This window comes from Trematomus bernacchii, unplaced genomic scaffold (genome assembly GCF_902827165.1).
Source record: "Trematomus bernacchii unplaced genomic scaffold, fTreBer1.1, whole genome shotgun sequence".
Classification (NCBI taxonomy): domain Eukaryota; kingdom Metazoa; phylum Chordata; class Actinopteri; order Perciformes; family Nototheniidae; genus Trematomus; species Trematomus bernacchii.
In genome coordinates, this window is record NW_022987703.1 from 209131 (window position 1) to 229634 (window position 20504).

At 41.6% G+C, this 20504-nt stretch overlaps 2 protein-coding genes across 2 annotated transcripts; both read right to left on the reverse strand.

The window, feature by feature from the left end:
- Nucleotides 1-219: 219 nt before the first annotated feature.
- Nucleotides 220-16671, reverse strand: LOC117490110 (zinc finger protein 454-like). Its single transcript, XM_034139695.1, has 3 exons — nt 16270-16671; nt 845-1645; nt 220-239 (listed from the first exon to the last, which is right to left on the reverse strand). The coding sequence occupies exons 1-3, from the start codon at nt 16454-16456 to the stop codon at nt 220-222; spliced, it is 1008 nt and encodes a 335-aa protein (XP_033995586.1). The 5' UTR covers nt 16457-16671.
- On the reverse strand, nt 7853-9868 carry LOC117490112. The gene is made up of 3 exons (XM_034139697.1): nt 9675-9868; nt 8704-9303; nt 7853-8525 (listed from the first exon to the last, which is right to left on the reverse strand). The coding sequence occupies exons 2-3, from the start codon at nt 9142-9144 to the stop codon at nt 8514-8516; spliced, it is 453 nt and encodes a 150-aa protein (XP_033995588.1). The 5' UTR covers nt 9145-9303; nt 9675-9868; the 3' UTR covers nt 7853-8513.
- Nucleotides 16672-20504: the final 3833 nt, after the last annotated feature.

Below are 20504 nucleotides of genomic sequence, written 5' to 3' on the forward strand. Positions count from 1 at the left end.
CCATGTTCCTTTAAACTGTGGGGTTTCTCTGGAAGTGTTTCCTTGTACGATGTGAGGGTCTAAGGACAGAGGGTCTAAGGACAGAGGGTCTAAGGACAGAGGGTCTAAGGGCAGAGGGGGTCGTATTGTCATACTGATATTCTGTACAAACTGTGAAGTCCACTGAGACAAATGTAACCTTTGTGATATTGGGCTATATAAATAAACATTGATTGAACTCTAAATGAGCTGATTGTAATCTGTAAACACAAACAATATGCAGGAATGTGAGTCTGTTTCAAAGGCTTTTTTTTTTTAGTTTGGTTTGATGATATAAACAGAACAGAATCAAACTGGAAACATCGTACATATTCTCTATATCAATAAGTCATTGGTTCTTCTTTTAGACCAGAACAGACTGATAACTCAACAGGAACTATCAAACACATCCCAATGGAAGTTTCAAGTCACAACATTTCATTAACCAAACAGATTATTAGAGAAACTACTCTGCAGATGAATCAGTCAGTGGTTATAGTATAAATCAGAAAAGTAGTATGACAAAAACGTTAAACATATTCAAAACTTCTGTTGATAAAGATGGTGTTTATATGAAGTCATGTATGAACATTGTCACACAGAGTTTATACAGTCAGACAGATTTTCCTCATCTGAATTGTCGTAGGACTAATTAATTGCCCTCTTTTTTTGTTGCACATGCAGATTTGACTTGGAAAATGTCAGGTTCAGAAGAGTCTCCAGGGTTGTCCTCAGCCTCTGGTTGTAAATGTCTCTGGATCTGAGTTCCTGGCTGGTTCTGGTCCTCCACAGTCCTCTCCATCAGCTTCTGTTTCCATGTGTTCAGCTGAGCTGCTGGCTGGAGGCTCTGCCTCTCTGTTCTCCTCAGTTTGAGTTTGATGAAGCTGTGAGGACTGACGACCAACACACTTATGGCTTTTGACCGAACGACTCCGGGTGAATCTTTTATCACAAACACTGCAGCTGAATGGTTTCTCTCCTGTGTGGATTCTCATGTGTCTCTTTAAATCTCCTGTATCTGTAAAAGATTTCTCACAGACTGAGCAGCTGAATGGTTTCTCTCCTGTGTGGATTCTCAGGTGTCGTTGGAAATGTCCTCTCTGTGTAAAAGATTTCTTACAGACTGAGCAGCTGAATGGTTTCTCTCCTGCACTACGTCTTGAATCACTGACATGGTCTTGTTTATTTCTCTGAGAGTTTGATCCTGGTTCTCTGGTCTCCTTCCAATCATCACTGTCTTCAGTGTCTTTAGAAGAGTCTCCAGGGTTGTCCTCAGTCTCTGGTTGTAAATGTCTCTCTGGATCTGAGTTCCTGGCTGGTTCTGGTCCTCCACAGTCCTCTCCATCAGCTTCTGTTTCCAGGTGTTCAGTTTGTCTTTGATGAAGCTGAGAGGACTGAGGTTTCTCTTCATCATCTTCACTCTTCACAGGGACAGGAGTGAATGTGGACTTGGTGATATCAGCCTCCTCCAGCCCTTGAAGCTGCTCTCCCTCCTGACTGCTCCAGAGTTCCTCCTGTTCCTCTTTAATGTGTGGGGGGGGCTCTGGGTCCTCCTGGTCCAGAGTGGAGCTCCACTCCTGCTGCTCAGGGGGAACCTCTTCTTTAACCACCACCAGCTGCTGGACGTCTGCAGGAAACAGGAAACACATATTCAGAGAAACTCTAGAGTATTAGAATTTAAAATCTAACCACGAAGTTCCGCCCACTGTGTATTTCTGTTGGCTCGATTGTCTGTCAATTACACCTTTTTTCCAGATGCCCTGGAGAGTTTCAGGACAACAGGTGAGTTAGTACGGTAGCTGGTCTAAAACGTAGTTTCACTGCCGCTTAGCAAGGCGTCGGCCGTTCACGGAGTGTGAGGCCTTAGCCTTACAGTTTGTGACCTGTCTGCAGAGTCGTTAGCTGAGAACTGGTGTTGGAGTTTCTCAGAGTAGTCGTTTAGCATCTCTCACCGCCTTGCTAAACCTGTACTTGGACTCATACAGGTGCATCTCAATAAATTGAATATCATGGAAAAGTGAGTTTATATCAGTAATTCAATTTATAAAGTTTAAACTTATACATTACATAGATTCATCACACACAAAGTGATTATTTCCAGCGTTTTAATCTTGATGATTGCAGCTTACAGCTAATGAAAAGACAAAACAAAGCATTGAATATTACATAAGACTAGGGTTCCAGATGAGAACCGAGTTTCGGCGCATGATGTCCATAGTTAACCGCAAATTAATCGCACATTTTCTATCTGTTCTAAATGTACCTTAGAGGGATATTTTTCAAGTTTTTAATACTCTTATCAACATATGAGTGGACAAATATGCTTTATATGTTTGTTTAATATCATTTGATTGGCTTTATCTTTCTTACAGTGCAGACGCTTTTCCGCTTGCTCTTGCCTCTGCTTACTTTTTATGCTGATTTTCCTATTCTTATTCTCTGAAAACTTCGAGCAGCGGCTCCTGGACATTAACTTATCACTGGGACAGTTATTCTTCGTAAATAGACGGAGGGTTTCAGCCATATTTCAACATTTTTACGACGACCTCAGTCTTACAGTAGCGTGGCCTCGCAACAGCTAAAGCCTGGTAGGCTATTGCATGCTATTTAGCTTAAGCTAGTTGGTAGCAAAATGCCTCCCTTCTCTACAGATGACTTCCACAAACTTTTACAGAAGATGGCTGTGTTGGAAATGAAAATGCAACGGTTGGAAGTTAACGTGGAAGTGAATGGACTATGTTGTGGGAATAACACCACTTTACCAGTGTTGCAAGATAATGGAAAAGGGTATGCTAACTCACAGCTAGTTAGCAGCTACAAGGTTTCCAAGGAACAGGAGGGCTGTGTACTGGGTAATAAATCTACAAGTGGTAGTCCTCCCTGGAACTCTCTGGGTGCAAAGCCTAAGAGTAAATCATTTCCATGGGATTTGGGAGGACGAATAACAGGCAGAGTCCAGCGCTCTGAAATCTGTGATGCGACCGGCTGGCCTGCATTGTTATCACCCAGGAAGAGTGCCTCTTCAACCCCTATTCATACTAGGAAACAGCCGTGGACAGCTGCTAAAGGGAGAACTACAAACAATCCTCCTAAACCACCAAGTGTGCCAATCCAGAACAGATACGCTCCGCTGACCGAGAACCGGAGATCTCTTTCTGATGACCTGGATAACCTGTCCTCTTCACACAGCAGGGTAAGGACCAATAGCTACTCCAAAAGTAAAAGGCTAGAGGGAAAGCTAACGACTGGGCCTGAAACTCTGATTGTGGGTGACTCTGCTGTAAGAGATGTAAAAGGTCTGTGTAGTAAGAACAACACCAAAGTACTCTGTTTTCCCAAGGATATGGTCTCCGACTTGGCTGAGAAGATCCTGCATATTGGGGCTGAACATCCGACTGTGAAGAATGTGGTACTACATATTGGAACAAATGATGTTGAGAAACAACAGTCAGAAGCGCTGAAAGAAGACTTTAAATGTCTGTTGGAAACTGTCAGCTCTCTAAATGCGGAGGTGTTCATCAGTGGCCCTCTACCGCCAGTCAGAAGAGGAGTGGAGAGATTCAGCAGACTGTTTGCATTGAACACGTGGCTTTCAGCTGCCTGTACTGACCATTCTGTCCATTTTATTGACAATTTTAACTTTTTCTGGGATCGCAGACATCTTTTTAAGGCAGATGGAGTTTGCCTGAACAAGTCAGGAGTGAAATTGTTTATCTCTAACATATTCAACTGCCTGCGTCATCAATCTGTTCCCTCTGCCAAGGACAAGCGGCAAGAGGAATCAAAACAGGAGAAAGACACAACACATTGCGCAGAAAACCCTGAAGAAGTATCACTGCACCCGCCTGAGGAATGTTCTGATTATGGGAAACCTATGACACAAATGGAGGAGTCTCCACTGCCCGTCACCCCCCCTGTCAACGCCTTTGAGGATACTCTTCATTCATCCCCCAGCTCTCTCTACTCTCCACTCACCCTTTCACCCTCGCCCTCCCCCCTGGAGTTCGATGACCGCATGAAGGCGATACGCAGGGTTGGCAGCATGTCCTTTACCCCCGCCCCTCAACGACGCCCACCAAAATCACCGAAGACAAGCCTACGTCAACCACCTCCCCCCCCTGGCAGCATGTCCTCTACCCCCGCCCTTCCACAACGCCCACCAAAATCACCGAAGCAGAGACGCGCACCATCTCCCCCGTCTTCATCACCGTGCCTACGTCAACCACCTCCCCTCCCTTCAAGAAAGCATCTGCAGTCTCCGAAGCCTGATAAGGATGTGTGTGTACAAAACACAACAAACTCTTACTGATATGTGCTGGGTCCAGGCTCAAGGGCGTTTGGCACTCGCAACTCTTTCCATCACATGCCGGGGCCCTGCCTGCCAGTAGCTTTCCCGATATCTGTGTTGATAGGTAATAGATTAAGAGCGGTAAATCAGCTTAGAAACAAGAAGTGCTCAAACATTTGTGTGAGGTTATCAAATTTAGCAGTGATTCCATGTCAGCCACAGCTTGTCACAAATGTTTTTACTGATAGTGTATTCAACAAACTTAAACTAGCTTTATTAAATGTCAGGTCTTTGGCAGGAATAACATTTTTAATCAATGATTTTATCACTGAGCACAATCTGGATTTTATGTTTTTAACGGAAACTTGGATTGAACAAAATAACAGTGCAGCTGTTCTTATCGAATCAACCCCTCCCAACTTTAGTTTTATGAGTCAGGAAAGAATGCATAAGAAAGGGGGTGGAGTTGCTATTTTGTTCAATGATTCCCTTCAATGCAGGAAGACATCTTATGGGGACTTTGCTTCTTTTGAATATGTGGCCCTTCAGCTGAAATGCTCCTCTCGAGCTCTGTTCCTAAATATCTATAGACCACCCAAATACTGTGCAAGCTTTTCTGATGACTTTACTGAACTGCTGTCTATAGTGTGTATTGACTTTGACCGTTTAGTCATTGTTGGTGATTTTAACATCCATGTTGACAACCCCCAGGACAGAGGGGCTAAATAACTGTTTTGTGTTCTTGATAACTATGGACTGACTCAGCATGTGGCGGAGCCCACGCACAATAAGGGGCACACTCTGGACTTAATTATCTCAAAGGGTCTGAATATCTCAAAGGTTGTGGTGACTGATGTTGCACTCTCTGATCATTCCTGTGTTTTCTTTGAGAGCTCTATTTCTGTTCACAAAAATGTTCAGAAAGAGGTAACCACAAAGCGATATTTAACAGAAAATACTAGGGAAATGTTTACTCATAATTTTTCATCCACACTCTCCCCTGCTAACATCTCAGTAAATGAGCTAGTAGATCATTTTAATTCAAAAATTAAAAATGTTATAGATACCATTGCTCCAACTAAGGTAAAGGAAGTGACTGGCAAGAAAAGATCTCCATGGAGAAAGGCCATGACCGTGAGAACAGAAAAAAGAGAGTGTCGAAAAGCTGAACGTAGGTGGCGAAAAACAAATCTCCAGGTTCACTTTGAAATCTATAAAGAGAGACTTGGCCTTTATCATTTGGAATTGAAAAACGCACGACAGTCTTTCTTCTCTGACATCATTACCAAAAACAAAAACAACGCACGTGCCTTGTTTGCTACCGTCGACAGACTAACTAACCCCCCAGTGTCAGTAGCCTCTGAATTTCTATCCACCAGGGCGTGCAATAATTTTGCCTTCTTCACTGACAAAATTCAGAAAATTAGACAAGCAGTCAGTGCCTCTGCATCAGGTACAGCAAATGTGTTGTCCCTATGTCCACCTAATATCAATTCAAACACCATGACACAATTCCATCAGATTAATGGTAAAAACTTAGAGGACATTATTCAACTTCTGAAATCCTGCTGCCTTGATATTATTCCAACAGGATTTTTTTCAAAGATGTTTTTCCTTGCATGGCCTCAGATCTACTTCATATAGTAAACAAGTCTCTTCACTCAGGTATTTTTCCACAGGCCCTGAAAACTGCAGTCATTAAACCGCTCTTAAAAAAGAATAATCTAGATGCCTCAGTAATGAACAATTACAGGCCAATATCAAACCTGCCATTTCTAGGTAAAATCATTGAAAAAGTAGTTTTTCAACAGTTGAGTAACTTCTTGCATTTAAATAACTGTTTGGATGTGTTCCAGTCAGGCTTTCGTCCAAACCACAGCACTGAGACTGCTCTTGTAAAGGTCTTCAATGACATCCACTTAAACACAGACAGTGGCAGAACTTCAGTGTTAGTATTATTAGATCTCAGCGCTGCGTTTGACACTGTTGACCACAACATATTACTAGACCGACTAGAAAACTGGGTGGGACTTTCGGAAACAGTTCTAAATTGGTTTGAGTCCTACTTAAAGGACAGAAAAAAACTTTGTTTCTATAGGTAAATACACATCTGAGTTGACAAATATGACATGTGGGGTACCTCAAGGCTCCATCTTGGGGCCTCTTCTCTTTAACATCTACATGCTACCACTGGCTCAGATAATGAAGAACAACAAAATAAGTTACCATAGCTATGCGGATGACACACAAATTTACGTAACAATTTCACCAGGAGATTATGCTCCAATTCAAACACTGAGTAAGTGCATTGAACAAATCAATGACTGGATGTGTCAGAACTTTCTCCAATTAAACAAAGATCAAACTGAGGTAATGGTTTTGGAGCCAAGGCAGAACGTATAAAAGTTAGCGCTGAGCTTCAGTCTGCAATGTTCAAAACAACAGATAAAGCCAGAAATCTAGGTGTAGTCATGGACTCTGACCTGAGTTTCAACAGTCACATTAAAACAGTTACTAAATCAGCCTACTATCACCTAAAGAACATATCTAGGATTAAAAGACTAATGTCACAGCAGGATTTGGAAAAACTTGTCCATGCTTTTATCTTCAGTAGACTCGACTACTGTAATGGTGTCTTTACAGGTCTCACTAACACATCTATTAGAAAGCTGCAGCTAATTCAGAACGCCGCTGCTCGAGTCCTCACTAACACTAAGAAAGTGGATCACATCACTCCTGTTCTGAAGTCTTTACACTGGCTTCCTGTGTGTCAAAGAATAGATTTCAAAATATTGTTGCTGGTTTATAAAGCTTTGAATGGTTTAGGCCCAAAACACATTTCTGACCTACTGCTAAATGATGAACCATCCAGAACTCTCAGGTCTTCAGGGACTGGTCAACTTTCTGTCCCCAGAGTCAGAACTAAACATGGTAAAGCAGCATTCAGTTATTATGCTCCAAATATCTGGAACAAACTCCCAGAAACCTGCAGGTCCGCTGCAACTCTTACTACTTTTAAATCCAGGCTGAAGACTTTTCTTTTTGCCGCTGCTTTTAATTGAACTATTCACATCTTAAACTGCACTGTAACTTTTATCCATGTATTTTTTCTTTTAATGTTTATTTTATTATCTTTTCTTTTTAATGACTGATTTTAAATGCCATTTTCTTAATGTTTTCCATTTTTGTAAAGCACTTTGAATTGCCTTGTGTTGAAAGGTGCTATATAAATAAACTTGCCTTGCCTTGCCTTGCCTACATGGATATAAAACATTCATAGTTTATTAAATGAACATGCCCTCAGACACTGTTTCCTGCAAGATGTTGGGAGAGGGCCCCGGTACCGGGGGTCTCTCGGTCTTAACAGGTTAAGCTTTTTAAAACGTATGTGGTAAGTTGCCAAAGTGCTTTGTTTTGAACGTTCATCAGTATTATAATCAAAAAGAGAAATATGAACGTTAGTTTTTACTGAAATGATCAAATAAAGTCAACATTTCACCTAGGGCTGTGCGATTATGGCAAAAATCATAATCACGATTATTTGGGTCAATAATTGATATCACGATTATTTTGACGATTATTCATTGACCATTTATTAAACTTTAAAACAAATAATATTTTACCAATAAACAAGGTCAACACATAATGGAGCGCACTTCCAAAACCATACTAAACATATATTAATATGATAAATAAAAATAAATTAGACCAAAATAAATTAAATCAAATATGTTGCAGTGCACTGTCACAACCTACTGACAACTCCTTAACATATAGCCAACATGGCCACCATGGCAAATGCTGGTAGGGCTGCTCATGTCATCTCTTAAAGATTTTTTGCAAGAAAAACCAGCCTGTTTACATGGTCTGGTTTCAGAGACGAGCGCAGGCAGGTGACAATACTGCCACCTGTACTGAAGACCCTCTCTGAAGAGGAACTTGTGGCTGGGATGCACAGATACTTCCTTGCCAGGATGGAGAGCCGTGGGTAGTACTTCCGGGATTCCCTCCACCACTTTAATGGGTCCTCCTCAGCATCCAGTGGCCCTGCCTGGAGGTAGGACTGTAGCTCAAGAGCTATGGCCTGGTCCTGTTCCAGAGCAGGTTGAGGTTCTGCAGCTTGGTCTACGGTGGCCTTGAAGAAGCTCCCCAGTCCCTTCTTCTTGTTCTTCTTTGGTGCAGCTGCAGCAGCATCCTCCGTGTCATCTCAAGAGGGGCGCTTGTAGTATTATAAAGAAAATAAGAATGACATCTTTAATCAGACTAAAGGGTTATGGGTATTAACATTTATACCTAGAATTACATTATAACACTTTGACAACACATTCATTCACTTAATTGTATTTACTGTCAAATCTGACATTTTTATTTTTTATTATTATTATTATTATTATTACCATGACTGTCATCACCCTCCTCATCTCAGTTGTCAGGCTGGCTTCAATGGATCCTCGATTGTCCTCACTGACATATTTGAGCTTGAACCTCGGGTCCAGGGCAGAGGCCATGTCAAGCAGCTCTTGTGTCGCTGCGTCATCATATTTATCATTGAGATAGTCTAGTATCTTCTTTTTTATGCTTTTTGTGAGGTCTGTGTCATCCTCCTGCACTGCCAGCAATGAGTTGTTGAAGAGGTGCAGGGTTGGTTTCAAAAAAGACACACTTACATACTTCTCTCCAGAAAGTGCGTCTGTGAATTCCACCAGAGGGCTAAGCGACTTATTGATTGCCTCCAGTACATCAACGTCCTGCCACGTGAGGGAGAGATGTCTGGTTTTTCGGTCGCTGGAAAGGACCTGGGCAATGGCCTTCTGCTGCTCGAGGACCCTGTCGATCATGGCCTGCCTAGATCCCCATCTGGTTGGACATTCTGTCTTTAGGGAGTGTTCAGGCAGATGCAAGTTCCCTCTTCTTTTTCCAACTGTAGGAGAAGCTGCTGACCAGCTTCTTGCAAAGCCCCACTGCACGGCCGATCCTGGGATCCTTCATTGCATTCTCTAAGATTACAACAAATACATATTATTTAGTATCATGATGATAATCATGATCTTCATCAAAGCATAATTTGGTGTGTTGTGTGTGTGAGAGAGAGAGAGAGAGAGAGAGAGAGAGAGAGAGAGAGAGAGAGAGAGAGAGAGAGAGAGAGAGAGAGAGAGAGAGAGAGAGAGGGAAAGAGAGAGAGAGAGGGAAAGAGAGAGAGAGATGACAGAGTAGCTCACACATAACATAATAATAATAATAATATGTAATTAATATTATCATATTAAGAGAGAGATCATCAATGTTAATGACTTACTATTGCTATTATTGTTGTTGCTGTTGTTAAAATGACATATTACATACAACAGGAGGAAGGAATCCTGCTCACCTATGGCCAAGTGGAGTCTATGCCCGAAGCACTGGAGCCTCATCCATCCATTGACCTCAGCCGCCAGCTTTATATTTGCGGCATTGTCCGTAGTCATACAGACGAGTTTATCCTCTTTTAACCCCCAAGCAGCCATCGCTTCCCTCAGTCCATGGGCGATGTTTTGCCCCGTGTGGTCTTCAGGGAAAAATGCGGTTTGGCAACACACTCTCACTCCCTAAGCGTCCAGGAGCGACGCTTGGTCAGGGTCCCGAGGCGTCCAGTTGTGACGCGCCGAGGCTCCTTCAGCTTCATAAACGGACGCAAAGAGCTTTCAACTGATTGCAATGTATTCCCATCTGCGTCGGTATTTGACGCTCATGGAAGCACGGCATTCGTTTGTGTCGGAGGCTGTTAAAGGCAATGTGAGCGTCCATTCCCATTGGATAACGGAGAATTGTACACCCGGAAGTAAGTATTCCCCTTACTGTCGATTGATTTGACAGAGATATCTCCACTACTCATCAACTCAGAAACACCAGATTATCTTGTTAATTAAATGACATTGATTGGTTTTAGTGTGTGTACAATGCTTTTGTCACGTTTTCCCCTTCAATTCTGAGAAACAAGTCGTTTTCTATGAGTTTTGGATGGCCGAAGACATTACATTACCCACAATCCTCTGTAGCAACCATAGACTGTATACAACAATTAAATAATACATTATTCCGAGTGTGCTTGCTTTTCTCTTTGAAAGTCATCACATAACGGCATTGTAATACACGTTTCGGCTGCATTAAATATGACATATCTGCCGTAGTTAACTCTATGTATAGAGCCCTGATGACAAGACTTCTAGACAAACAGGAACTGCCGCCAAAACTGAAAACTTGACGTGGATCTTAAATATATAAGCAATTAAACAACATCTTACATTTCTTTTCACACAATACGTCTCCTTGCAGTATCAACACTAATTCGGCTAACTTTTATATTTGATCCAATTGGTAGATAGGCTGTATTTACGCCATAACGGTGCACAGCTGATAGAAAGGCACATCTAGTGGTTAAAGCACGTTATTGCATTTTATAATTGTATTATTAGATATTAATAGGATCCCTATAAAGTATATTCTTTACTCGTCGTTATTCTCTACTAATAGTGAATTAAAGACTGTATATAATGACTATTTTGCACATCCCTTTCAAGATTTCAAGATTTTCTAAGGTTTATTGACATATCATATTATACACAACTACGGTGTAGTTATGCAATGAATGAAAAACTTGGGTCGCAGGTTCCTCAACAGTGCATTTCAAGACATCTATCAATATGTGTGTACCTCCACCATTACATTGTCATATTCTGCACATTTCTTATTCTATCTACATACATCTTATAGGAGTATAATACATATGTATAATATCAGTTAAAATAAGTGCTTAAACATAGTTAACATGTCAGGAAAGCAATATATTAGAGCAGTGACGTGCGGTGAGGTTCATGGCTGGTGAGGCACTGACTCACTGAGTCAGATTTACAAATATTATATTTTGACCTTAATCGAAATATTCGGTTATTTTCAAAAGCTTTTTTAGTCTGATGCTTCGATTCATTTTAAACAGACCGTTCAACAAAAGGATACCCACAATCTAAATATTGGATTGTTCTTTCTTAGTAAGATCCCATTTTCATTACAAATGTGGTCTTACCTTGACTTGAAGATGAAGTCCATGCTATCCTTCTGGACAACAATCTCTATTACTGTTTTGTAAAAGTCCTCCTTATCTTCCTGTAGTTTCAAAAGTCTAGTTTGTTGTTACGTCTACCGTCTCTGCGTAGAATAACAGTAGCAACAATAACTTGTGGGCACACGTGCGCCCCCTTCAGTGCGGCAGAGGTTATGGCTGCCTCCCCTGGTGCTTTTTTCATTGCCGTTGTACGATGAGACCAGCGGGCCTAAATATCATATATACGTGAAATAAGTTATTTAGAGACTATGGATGGCGAGGATAAATGTAATAAAGGGATCTACAAACATTACATGTGTGACCTATAGTGAGATGGTAACAGGCATGCGCTTAGGGCCCGCTTTCCAGCCAGTTTCTGTGGGGTGACGCATTCTGAGGTGAGGCAGATCTCATCTGTGCCTCACCTCACCCCACAGTAACTGGCTTGAACGCACTCACAAAATAAGTGCCTGCGCTAAATTAGTGCCCGCACTCCAGCAAGTTACTGTGGGCTTACGAGAGGCAGCGCTCGTCCCTCCCTGCCTCACTTCTCATTGCTCCCGTAGCGGAGCTCTGCAAATTTGCTGATTTTTACTATAAAAAGCGATTGGAATCATACATAAATCACACTTACAACACAGATCAGTGGAGACATTTTATTATTATTACTATTTAGTTTTTCTTTATAATTAGTTGTTTTTCCGTTACATTGGAGTATGACAGGTGAGGCTCTGACTCCCCTGCCTCCCCTGACTGCACGTCGCTGTATTAGACGTTAAGTACTTCGTCAGGCTTAATATTTATCTGTAGATACAAATTTCACTCTGTGTGCTGTGTGCTCTGCATGTGTGACCATCAAAGAGGGTTTCATCCCTCCATATTCATCTTCTATACCCCCAAAGCTTTTTTCTTATTCAAAAGAAGACCTTAACCTAAAGTATTCTTTAATGTTTAAATAAAGCCTTATTAGTTTGTCTGTTTTGCACATCCTCCTATTAATATCTAATAATACAATTACTTTCTATCAGCTGTGCACCGTTATGGCGTAAATACAGCCTATCTACCAATTGGATCAAATATAAAAGTCAGCCGAATTAGTGTTGATACTGCAAGGAGACGTATTGTGTGAAAAGAAATGTAAGATGTTGTTTAATTGCTTATATATTTAAGATCCACGTCAAGTTTTCAGTTTTGGCGGCAGTTCCTGTTTGTCTAGAAGTCTTGTCATCAGGGCAGAGTTAACTACGGCAGATATGTCATATTTAATGCAGCCGAAACGTGTATTACAATGCCGTTATGTGATGACTTTCAAAGAGAAAAGCAAGCACACTCGTAATAATGTATTATTTAATTGTTTTATACAGTCTATGGTTGCTACAGAGGATTGTGGGTAATGTCATGTCTTCGGCCATCCAAAACACATAGAAAACGACTTGTTTCTCAGAATTGAAGGGGAAAACGTGACAAAAGCATTGTACACACACTAAAACCTATCAATGTCGTTTAATTAACAAGATAATCTGGTGTTTTTGAGTTGATGAGTAGTGGAGATATCACTGTCAAATCAATCGACAGTAAGGGGAATACTTACTTCCGGGTGTACAATTCTCCGTTATCCAATGGGAATGGACGCTCACATTGCCTTTAACAGCCTCCGACACAAACGAATGCCGTGCTTCCCTAAGCGTCAAATACCGACGCCGATGGGAATACATTGCAATCAGTTGAAAGCTCTTTGCGTCCGTTTATGAAGCTGAAGGAGCCTCGGCGCGTCACAACTGGACGCCACGGGACCCTGACCAAGCGTCGCTCCTGGACGCTTAGGGAGTGAGAGTGTGTTGGGTTTGGAGACACTTTGTCTTCAAATTGAAATCGGCATCGATATAATGAACTGTGAGGCTCATGTATGGCTCCATGGTGCGGCTAGACCATAGGTCCGTTGTGGTGGCAAAGTAGTCAGCTGAAGCCACATCTCTCTCAACTTCCCCACGGCATTTGTCATATAGCGCAGGCAGCGCAGACCTGCTGAAATAATACCGAGACGGCATCGCGTAACGCTTGTCCAACGTGTTGACAAGTTGCTTAAAGCCCTGGTTGCTAACAGTGCTAACTGGGCACATATCTTTAGCGATGTGAAATGTAATGGCACCTGTAATATCTCTGTGTCTCTGCGAGCTCGTCGCGTAGGCCGTTGCTCTGTGCAATGCGTCCTGAATCGATGACTGTGATGATGTTGTGGATGAAGTCGAGCGGGCATCTTTTTGGTCTGCTTTTTGTTGTATTATTGCCCCGTCGTATTGCACTTTGTGGTTGTATTTCAGATGATTAAAGAGATTGGTTGTGTTAGCGTGTGGTGCCAACACAACCTGATAACAAATCCTGCACTGTACTTTGTTTTGCTCCACGTCGGACTCCTGAAAGCCAAAGTACTTCCAAATAGTGGAAATAGTTTTACCCTTCTTTTTAACGAGTTGCTGCTCTTGTTCTGACATCTTCGCTCGCGCTGAACACTCACACATGTCACTCCCACGTGGCCGAGTGGGCTTTTAGGGAGGGGCGAAAGCGCACCCAGCAAAATAATCGTATTTTGTCAATTATGCTGTTTTCATAATCGTCGCAAGCCATAATCGTAATCGCGATTAAAATACGATTAATTGCACAGCCCTAATTTCACAGTCTTTACTGAGCTGTGTGGGGTTTGTTCAACTTTTAAAAGATGTTTGAATGGTGATATACACAGTGATAGATGTTAAGGACTAACGTTTATAATAAATACATTTGTATTGATTTGAAGATCTTTTCATACAATCATACGTATTGGGATCATTTGTATTAATGTGGACCGGAGGGAGAGGGTGACGAGCATAAGTTTCACTTTCCTTTTTTATTTCAATTCCAACTTTGGTCATGAAGAATATGTTTCTCTGTTGTCCCCGTTCATAAAGCATAACAGCATCAGAGCACGGTGCAGAGTCTCTAGATGAGTTTACAGTAGTCCCTCGTTCTTATTAAACATCCATGTTGTAGTCCGCTGTATAGAAAACTGTAGTTTCCATAGTTTCCCCACAGCAGCAGACGCACATTTATGACGTCCGCTGGCTCATCATAAACACGTCGGATAGTGAAAGTGCAGTCGATTCTCTAAAGCAGGGGTTCCCAACCTTTATTGTGCCAAGGACCGGAAGATACATTAAAAAAAAATCGCGGACCGGTTGTCAATTTTAACTGATTTTAATATTTACTCACCACCAGCAGGTAGCAACAGAGGCTAATTGTATGTAACAGCCTGAACAAATACTAGAACAATATGCATCCAAAACATATTAACAAAGTTTAAAAAAGAACCGGTGTCATTTTTTGGTTTTTCGGAAAACCAAAAAACCTACGTTATTCAGTTTTTAAACCAAAACGGGAAAACAGATAAATTAACGTTTTGGTTTTGTTTGTATGATTTACGGATAATCCAGTGAATGCTGGGAAAACGAGGAGAAGCCGCATTATGAACACTGGCATTTGTTTTCAGATGATATTATGATAGTGTCGTTCGTTCCGGTGCACTCCGACAGCATTAGCACTACATCGAGATTAAGATTAAACTAATTTATTTTGGGAACAGCCGCATATATGGAGTTAGCCATATGTGTGTAAATTACTGTTCATAAACATTTGAAAACAAATGCCGGTGTCGGACAGACACAAACACACCGAACACACAGAGCTGAGCTGAGCAGAGCACATACACACACACATCATGCGCCTTGGTGACTGACTGGACATCTCCTTCATAAAACTAATAAAAGATGGAGTAATCGGGCAGTTCGATGTCTGTAGAGGTGTGTGTAGACTGAGGTGTGTGTAGAGATGTGTGTGGTTAACACGTAGCAGCCTGCAGTCACTCTTAAGCTGTTCTGATGAAGTTAAACACAGTCATACTGGTGCTGCACTTCTCAGAAGCGGAGTATACGTGCCGCTGCCTCCTGATGCTGCAGCCGTTTTAAGAAGTGAAGGAGGGTTTCCTTCTATAAAGCAGCTGCGGGCAGCAGATCGTGAGAGTCCCGGACATTAATTCATCGATCAAGGCAGACTGGTTTACTCTCCTGTTTTACCAATCCGCTTAAACAAATAGCTCTACACCCCTGGCCGACATGTCCTTAAAATGAAGTCCGAGTTTGAAATATATCTCAAATAATGTATGCACCACCATTTCCCCACATAAACATAACAGTCTGCAATCAAACGGTTGTCTCCTGTGCGCTCCTCTTCCTACTTGGCGCACCGGTATCATGCTCGTGCGCACGAGAGGAGACCTTATAAGGCTGAGCCGCCGAATCCCTCGGAACATCATAAAAGCCATTTTCAACGGTTTTCTGTTGAAAGATTAACTAGCTACTGGATGAAATAATATGACTGGTGGCATAGGTGCGAAAATATTATGATAAAATATTTTTATATATTTATAATTCTGCAAATATTACGATAAACTCACAGCTATTTCGCGGCCCGGCAGTAACACCTCTGCGGCCCGGTACCGGTCCGCGGACCGGGGGTTGGGAACCCCTGCTCTAAAGTACCGCAGTCTCTAAGTCCTTTTGAATTCTCCTATCCACTATCCCTTAACTCCGTGACGTTTCACTCAGAGGTCAAGGGATAGACGATAGGGATAGAACTTAGGAGCTGATTTTTGGACTCTTCGACCGCAACCCCGGTGGAATCGAGGGGTCAGTCTGTGCACCAAAGTCTAAACCACGGTCCTCCCAAACTAGTCTCAACCAATCATAAATGTACGGGCAACGCCCTCTGTAATAAAATGTATTGACGCACGAGGTTCGAGGCTTTTTTTACGGAAATAGTGGTTACAGATTACAGCTTTAAAAAGGGAACAGACCTGCTCTGTGGATCTGAAGCTGAGGCTGTAAAACAGCGTCCAGTAGTTTCCGGTGTCTCTCGTTCTCCTGTTTTGAACGAGACAGTTCCTCCTCGTACTCTGCTATCGTTCTTTCAAACAGAACAAAGATGTCTTCAGCAGCCGCAGTGAGTCGCTGCTTCACCAACGAGAGCAGCACAACACTCATGTTTACTAAATCACCACTTCCTGTTTCTCTCACTCTGTGTTGCTAGCGTGTTACCAGCTAGCATGCTAAGCTAGCTTCTAGAGTCCGAGCTAAAGGCTTCAGAAGAAAGAGCACAAAGTCAGAGGTTCATCCAGAGACACAGACGATGGATCAGCTGCTCACACACACTTCCTCAGGAACACCGAGAGAGAACCATGGATGAAGAGAGAGAACCATGGATGAAGAGAGAGAACCATGGATGAAGAGAGAGAACCATGGATGAAGAGAGAGAACCATGGATGAAGAGAGAGAACCGACGAGACGAGATCTGGTTCCAAGTTAGAAAGAGCGGGACCATCACTTCCGGTGCAGGGACTTCAAAATAAAAGCGGCTATGATTTCCCCTTAGACAATACCTAAACCTTTAAGATACACAGACATGGAGCTGCGGAGAGAACCCGGTTTATTTCTCCTGAAACACCTTTATCTATATTATAAGTATTCCCCCTCTTCCTGTAATATAATATTTGTAAGAAGAGAAAGGTGAAGAGAGAAAACCGTGGGTTTTATTGTGAAGGCCAGCACCGGAAGTTGTGTTTCAGGCTCTCCGTTAGCATGTTAGCTGGGGGTACACAACAAACCCTGGTTTCCGGTCGAATTGTCCAAAAATCAGCTCCTCTCGTCTTTTCCTAACCAAGACGAAAAGACGAGAGGAGCTGATTTTTGGACAGTTTGTCCACAGCCTAACTCTGCATGAGTTTTAAAAGTGTCTCTGACTCTTTACAGTCTCAACAAGTGTGTCTCTGTTAGCAAGATAACAGCTAATGCATCATGGGGGTTGTAGTTTTTAATAAACTTTATAGAGATCCAGGGGAAGTGTAGCGACCCTGCATAGGGTGCTGGGTGTGTCACTCAGGCGTCCCCCGTCTCTCTGCCAATCACAGAGCTGCACAGTAGTGCTGGTCGGTGTGCGGGCCTGTGGTTGGGGGAGCAGAGGGGGGAGGGCTGGGGAGTCGTGACGTTGACCCTGCTGTGTGTGTGAGTTAGGGAGTGGAGTAGAGAGTAATGATAAACCTGTAACCTGTAACCTGAGCTGTATACTGTGGAGGAAACTTCTGTGTAGTAATGCATGGAGTCACCGACTCAGGAAGGAGACACGGTGAGAGTTGGAGCTTTGATGTCAAACACTGATGGGTTTATTCAGAGTATTCGGCCGGAGGATTCACATCACAAATCAAAGAGTCAGAGGTTCTGACCACACGGTAGAGTTGCCACGTCAATTCTGAAGAACCTCTCTCTATGCTAGACCTTTTAACAGGTTCACAGAGAGAGATCAACATCTCTGAAGGAGTAGACTAAACACTGAATCATCTGCGTCCAACGCTCATGGCCTCAAGGATTTCACATCCTAGAGCCCACAAACACCGATAAAGAAGTGCCTCAGTGTTCCCACAACAATTACCCTACGTGCCAGTCAAGTTGACCGGTCTCACACTGGTGACAACAACACATATGGCACCAAGGCCTTTCCTTAGAGGAGATAACACATGTCAGAGTAAAAGGTTAGATATCTAGAAGAATTATTCCTTAACAGTTCCTCTCTTTTTATCATTTTTGATAACCTTAAAACATTAGTCTAATAATTCTGGTCAATACTTAAATCAATAGGCGTCTTCAGATTCGAGTGTGGTCTCACCTTACATTCAATTACATCACAAAGTAGAGTAAGATTGAAACATTCAATCACAATGATTGATACAGGCAATCATAATAGGAACAATTATCTCTCATCAGTGTTTGGAGCATCTTTTGTCAATAAGCACAATAATGAACACACATAAAAACACAGATACATAATAGCAAAATATTTGTTTTAAACTAATATCTTTTATCATTTAAACCATTAGTTAATGTCATTTATCAAACTATAAAATCAAAACCAGAAACAGCTTAAAGATTTGCTTTAAGGCAATCACTAGTTAAAAGCATTTCAAACTGAGGATCATCAGAGATCCAGCTAAGGCATAACATTCACAGGTGATTTGATCAATCTGTAATCTGCAAAGTTGCAGTGTCCTCAATTTTAGGATTACTTTATGTTTACTTCATTACGCTTTAGTCAAGAGTAAGGCACTTAGTCTTAGAAAAATCAGTACATTCATTTTAGTCAAGTACATTGTTCAAAATCTGAAAAGGAAAAGTTAGGCAAATATTCAAAGACTTTTGTAAAAACCTGGAAAGGAAAGATTAAACATTCTTAACACTTTAATTCATACATTTGTAAATGCTACAACTGATCTGTACCAAATTAAGTCTATCACTTATTCTTATTAGCCATACTTACCTGAACATCTACTTATGGTACTTGGAAAGGGTTCTTCTGTGTTTATCTAATGTTGAATATAGAATATCAATTTCTTTAAATTATAATTCTCTAATTTGAGGATCAAATATGCTACATAATTGTTATATGAATTATTATAAATATTTGTTTTGGGCCAAAACTGAAATGAATCCAGTACTTGAAACATCATTTTATGTCTGTCTGTGCATGGACAATACATTACAGAGTAGTGTTGTTAAGCCTGATTGCTGGATGATTAAGGATATTAACATTATCTGTTATAATATTAGAAATATCTTATTATTCAATACCTTATAATCTGAAAATATTTATTTATTAATTTTGTTTAGTGTGAAAGTGTAATCTGATCTGACTAAATATATTTATCACCACTACTTAACACATGTCTGGTCATTGGAAATATAAAAAACAATCATTAATTGTACATCTTTAAACATCTGGTCATTCAATTCAAAGTTCATCTTTGTACGAGAGCTGGAAGAACATGTCCGTCAGGCTTCCTGACTCGTTCTCCTCCTCCCTTTATGACACCGAGTGTCTGGTGTGTAAAGGCATCCTGATACTGTAGATTAGCACTGAGGTGCTGATTGGCTCAAACTCTTCTTCATCAGAGCGCCATATTTCAACCCCCCAATTGCTCTGCTTTTGTGTGGCTCATTCAGTGAGCACTGCAGCTGACCCCCAGTGAGACGGAGGCTCATCTGCCGGTATTCCTTCTGCTATCTGCTTGAGTACAACTGCGTATTCCTGATGCATCCAGGTGTCCCCCCCGTGATGGGAGAGGTTAGGAAGACATCAAACTCCTCCAAGAAACATGGAACCTTGTATTATAGAAGCCTCTGAAGCCCTCGCTCGTCCTGCAGGGTTGTCTGCTAGAGCCCACCGAGCAGAAAGATGAAGAGAAGAACCCCCTCTTATCAGAAAGGTGAAGAGAAGCATCCCATCTTAGCAGAAAGATGAAGAGAAGAACCCCCTCTTATCAGAAAGGTGAAGAGAAGCATCCCATCTTATCAGAAAGATGAAGAGAAGAACCCCCTCTCAGCAGAAAGGTGAAGAGAAGCATCCCCTCTTATCAGAAAGATGAAGAGAAGAACCCCCTCTCAGCAGAAAGGTGAAGAGAAGCATCCTCTCATCTTGAACGACCTCGTGCTTCCTTGCACGTGGCTGGGGGTGCTCTCTGCACCCGGAGAGTGTGACCCTCTCTCTCTCTGACCCTTGGCCTTGAGAGCTGTCCTAGTTATTGGGTTAACACCTGATAGGGATGTTTTTTCTGAGTGAAGACAACTCAAAGTAATGGATTAGCACATTATCATTTAATTACAAAAATAGGATAGGCCCCTCAGAATGATTTGGGAGCCTTCCTGACACATGCACATTATCATTTTGAAGGTTTGTGTTAGTCATTGAACATGCAAGAATCATATACTCATCAGTCCATAGCAGAGACATGTTATTGTAAGTTAAAGGTGAGCTTGTCCCTGTGGATATAACCCCTTCTCAATGATTCTAAATGTATATTAATTCACCATTTACCTTTTGATAAAATATTAGTTTATCAGAAATATTTTGTCTCTTCCATAAAACATAGGTTTGAGAAATAAATTACCCAATATAAAATCAATTACTCAATATAATTGACTCTTCCCTCCCTTTTCTTACATATGGTACATATGAAATAATAACTTAGGAGTCTATTTAAACATG

Excerpts from the sequence above, each read along its gene's own strand:
- LOC117490110 (XM_034139695.1), bottom strand. The coding sequence starts at position 16,456 with ATGAGTGTTGTGCTGCTCTCGTTGGTGAAGCAGCGACTCACTGCGGCT. Across the intron at positions 1,646-16,269 it reads GCTTCAGATCCACAGAGCAG|ACGTCCAGCAGCTGGTGGTG; the intron begins GTCTGTTCCCTT and ends TGTTTCCTGCAG. Across the intron at positions 240-844 it reads GCCTCCAGCCAGCAGCTCAG|ATTACAATCAGCTCATTTAG; the intron begins CTGAACACATGG and ends TTGTGTTTACAG.
- LOC117490112 (XM_034139697.1), bottom strand. The coding sequence starts at position 9,144 with ATGATCGACAGGGTCCTCGAGCAGCAGAAGGCCATTGCCCAGGTCCTT.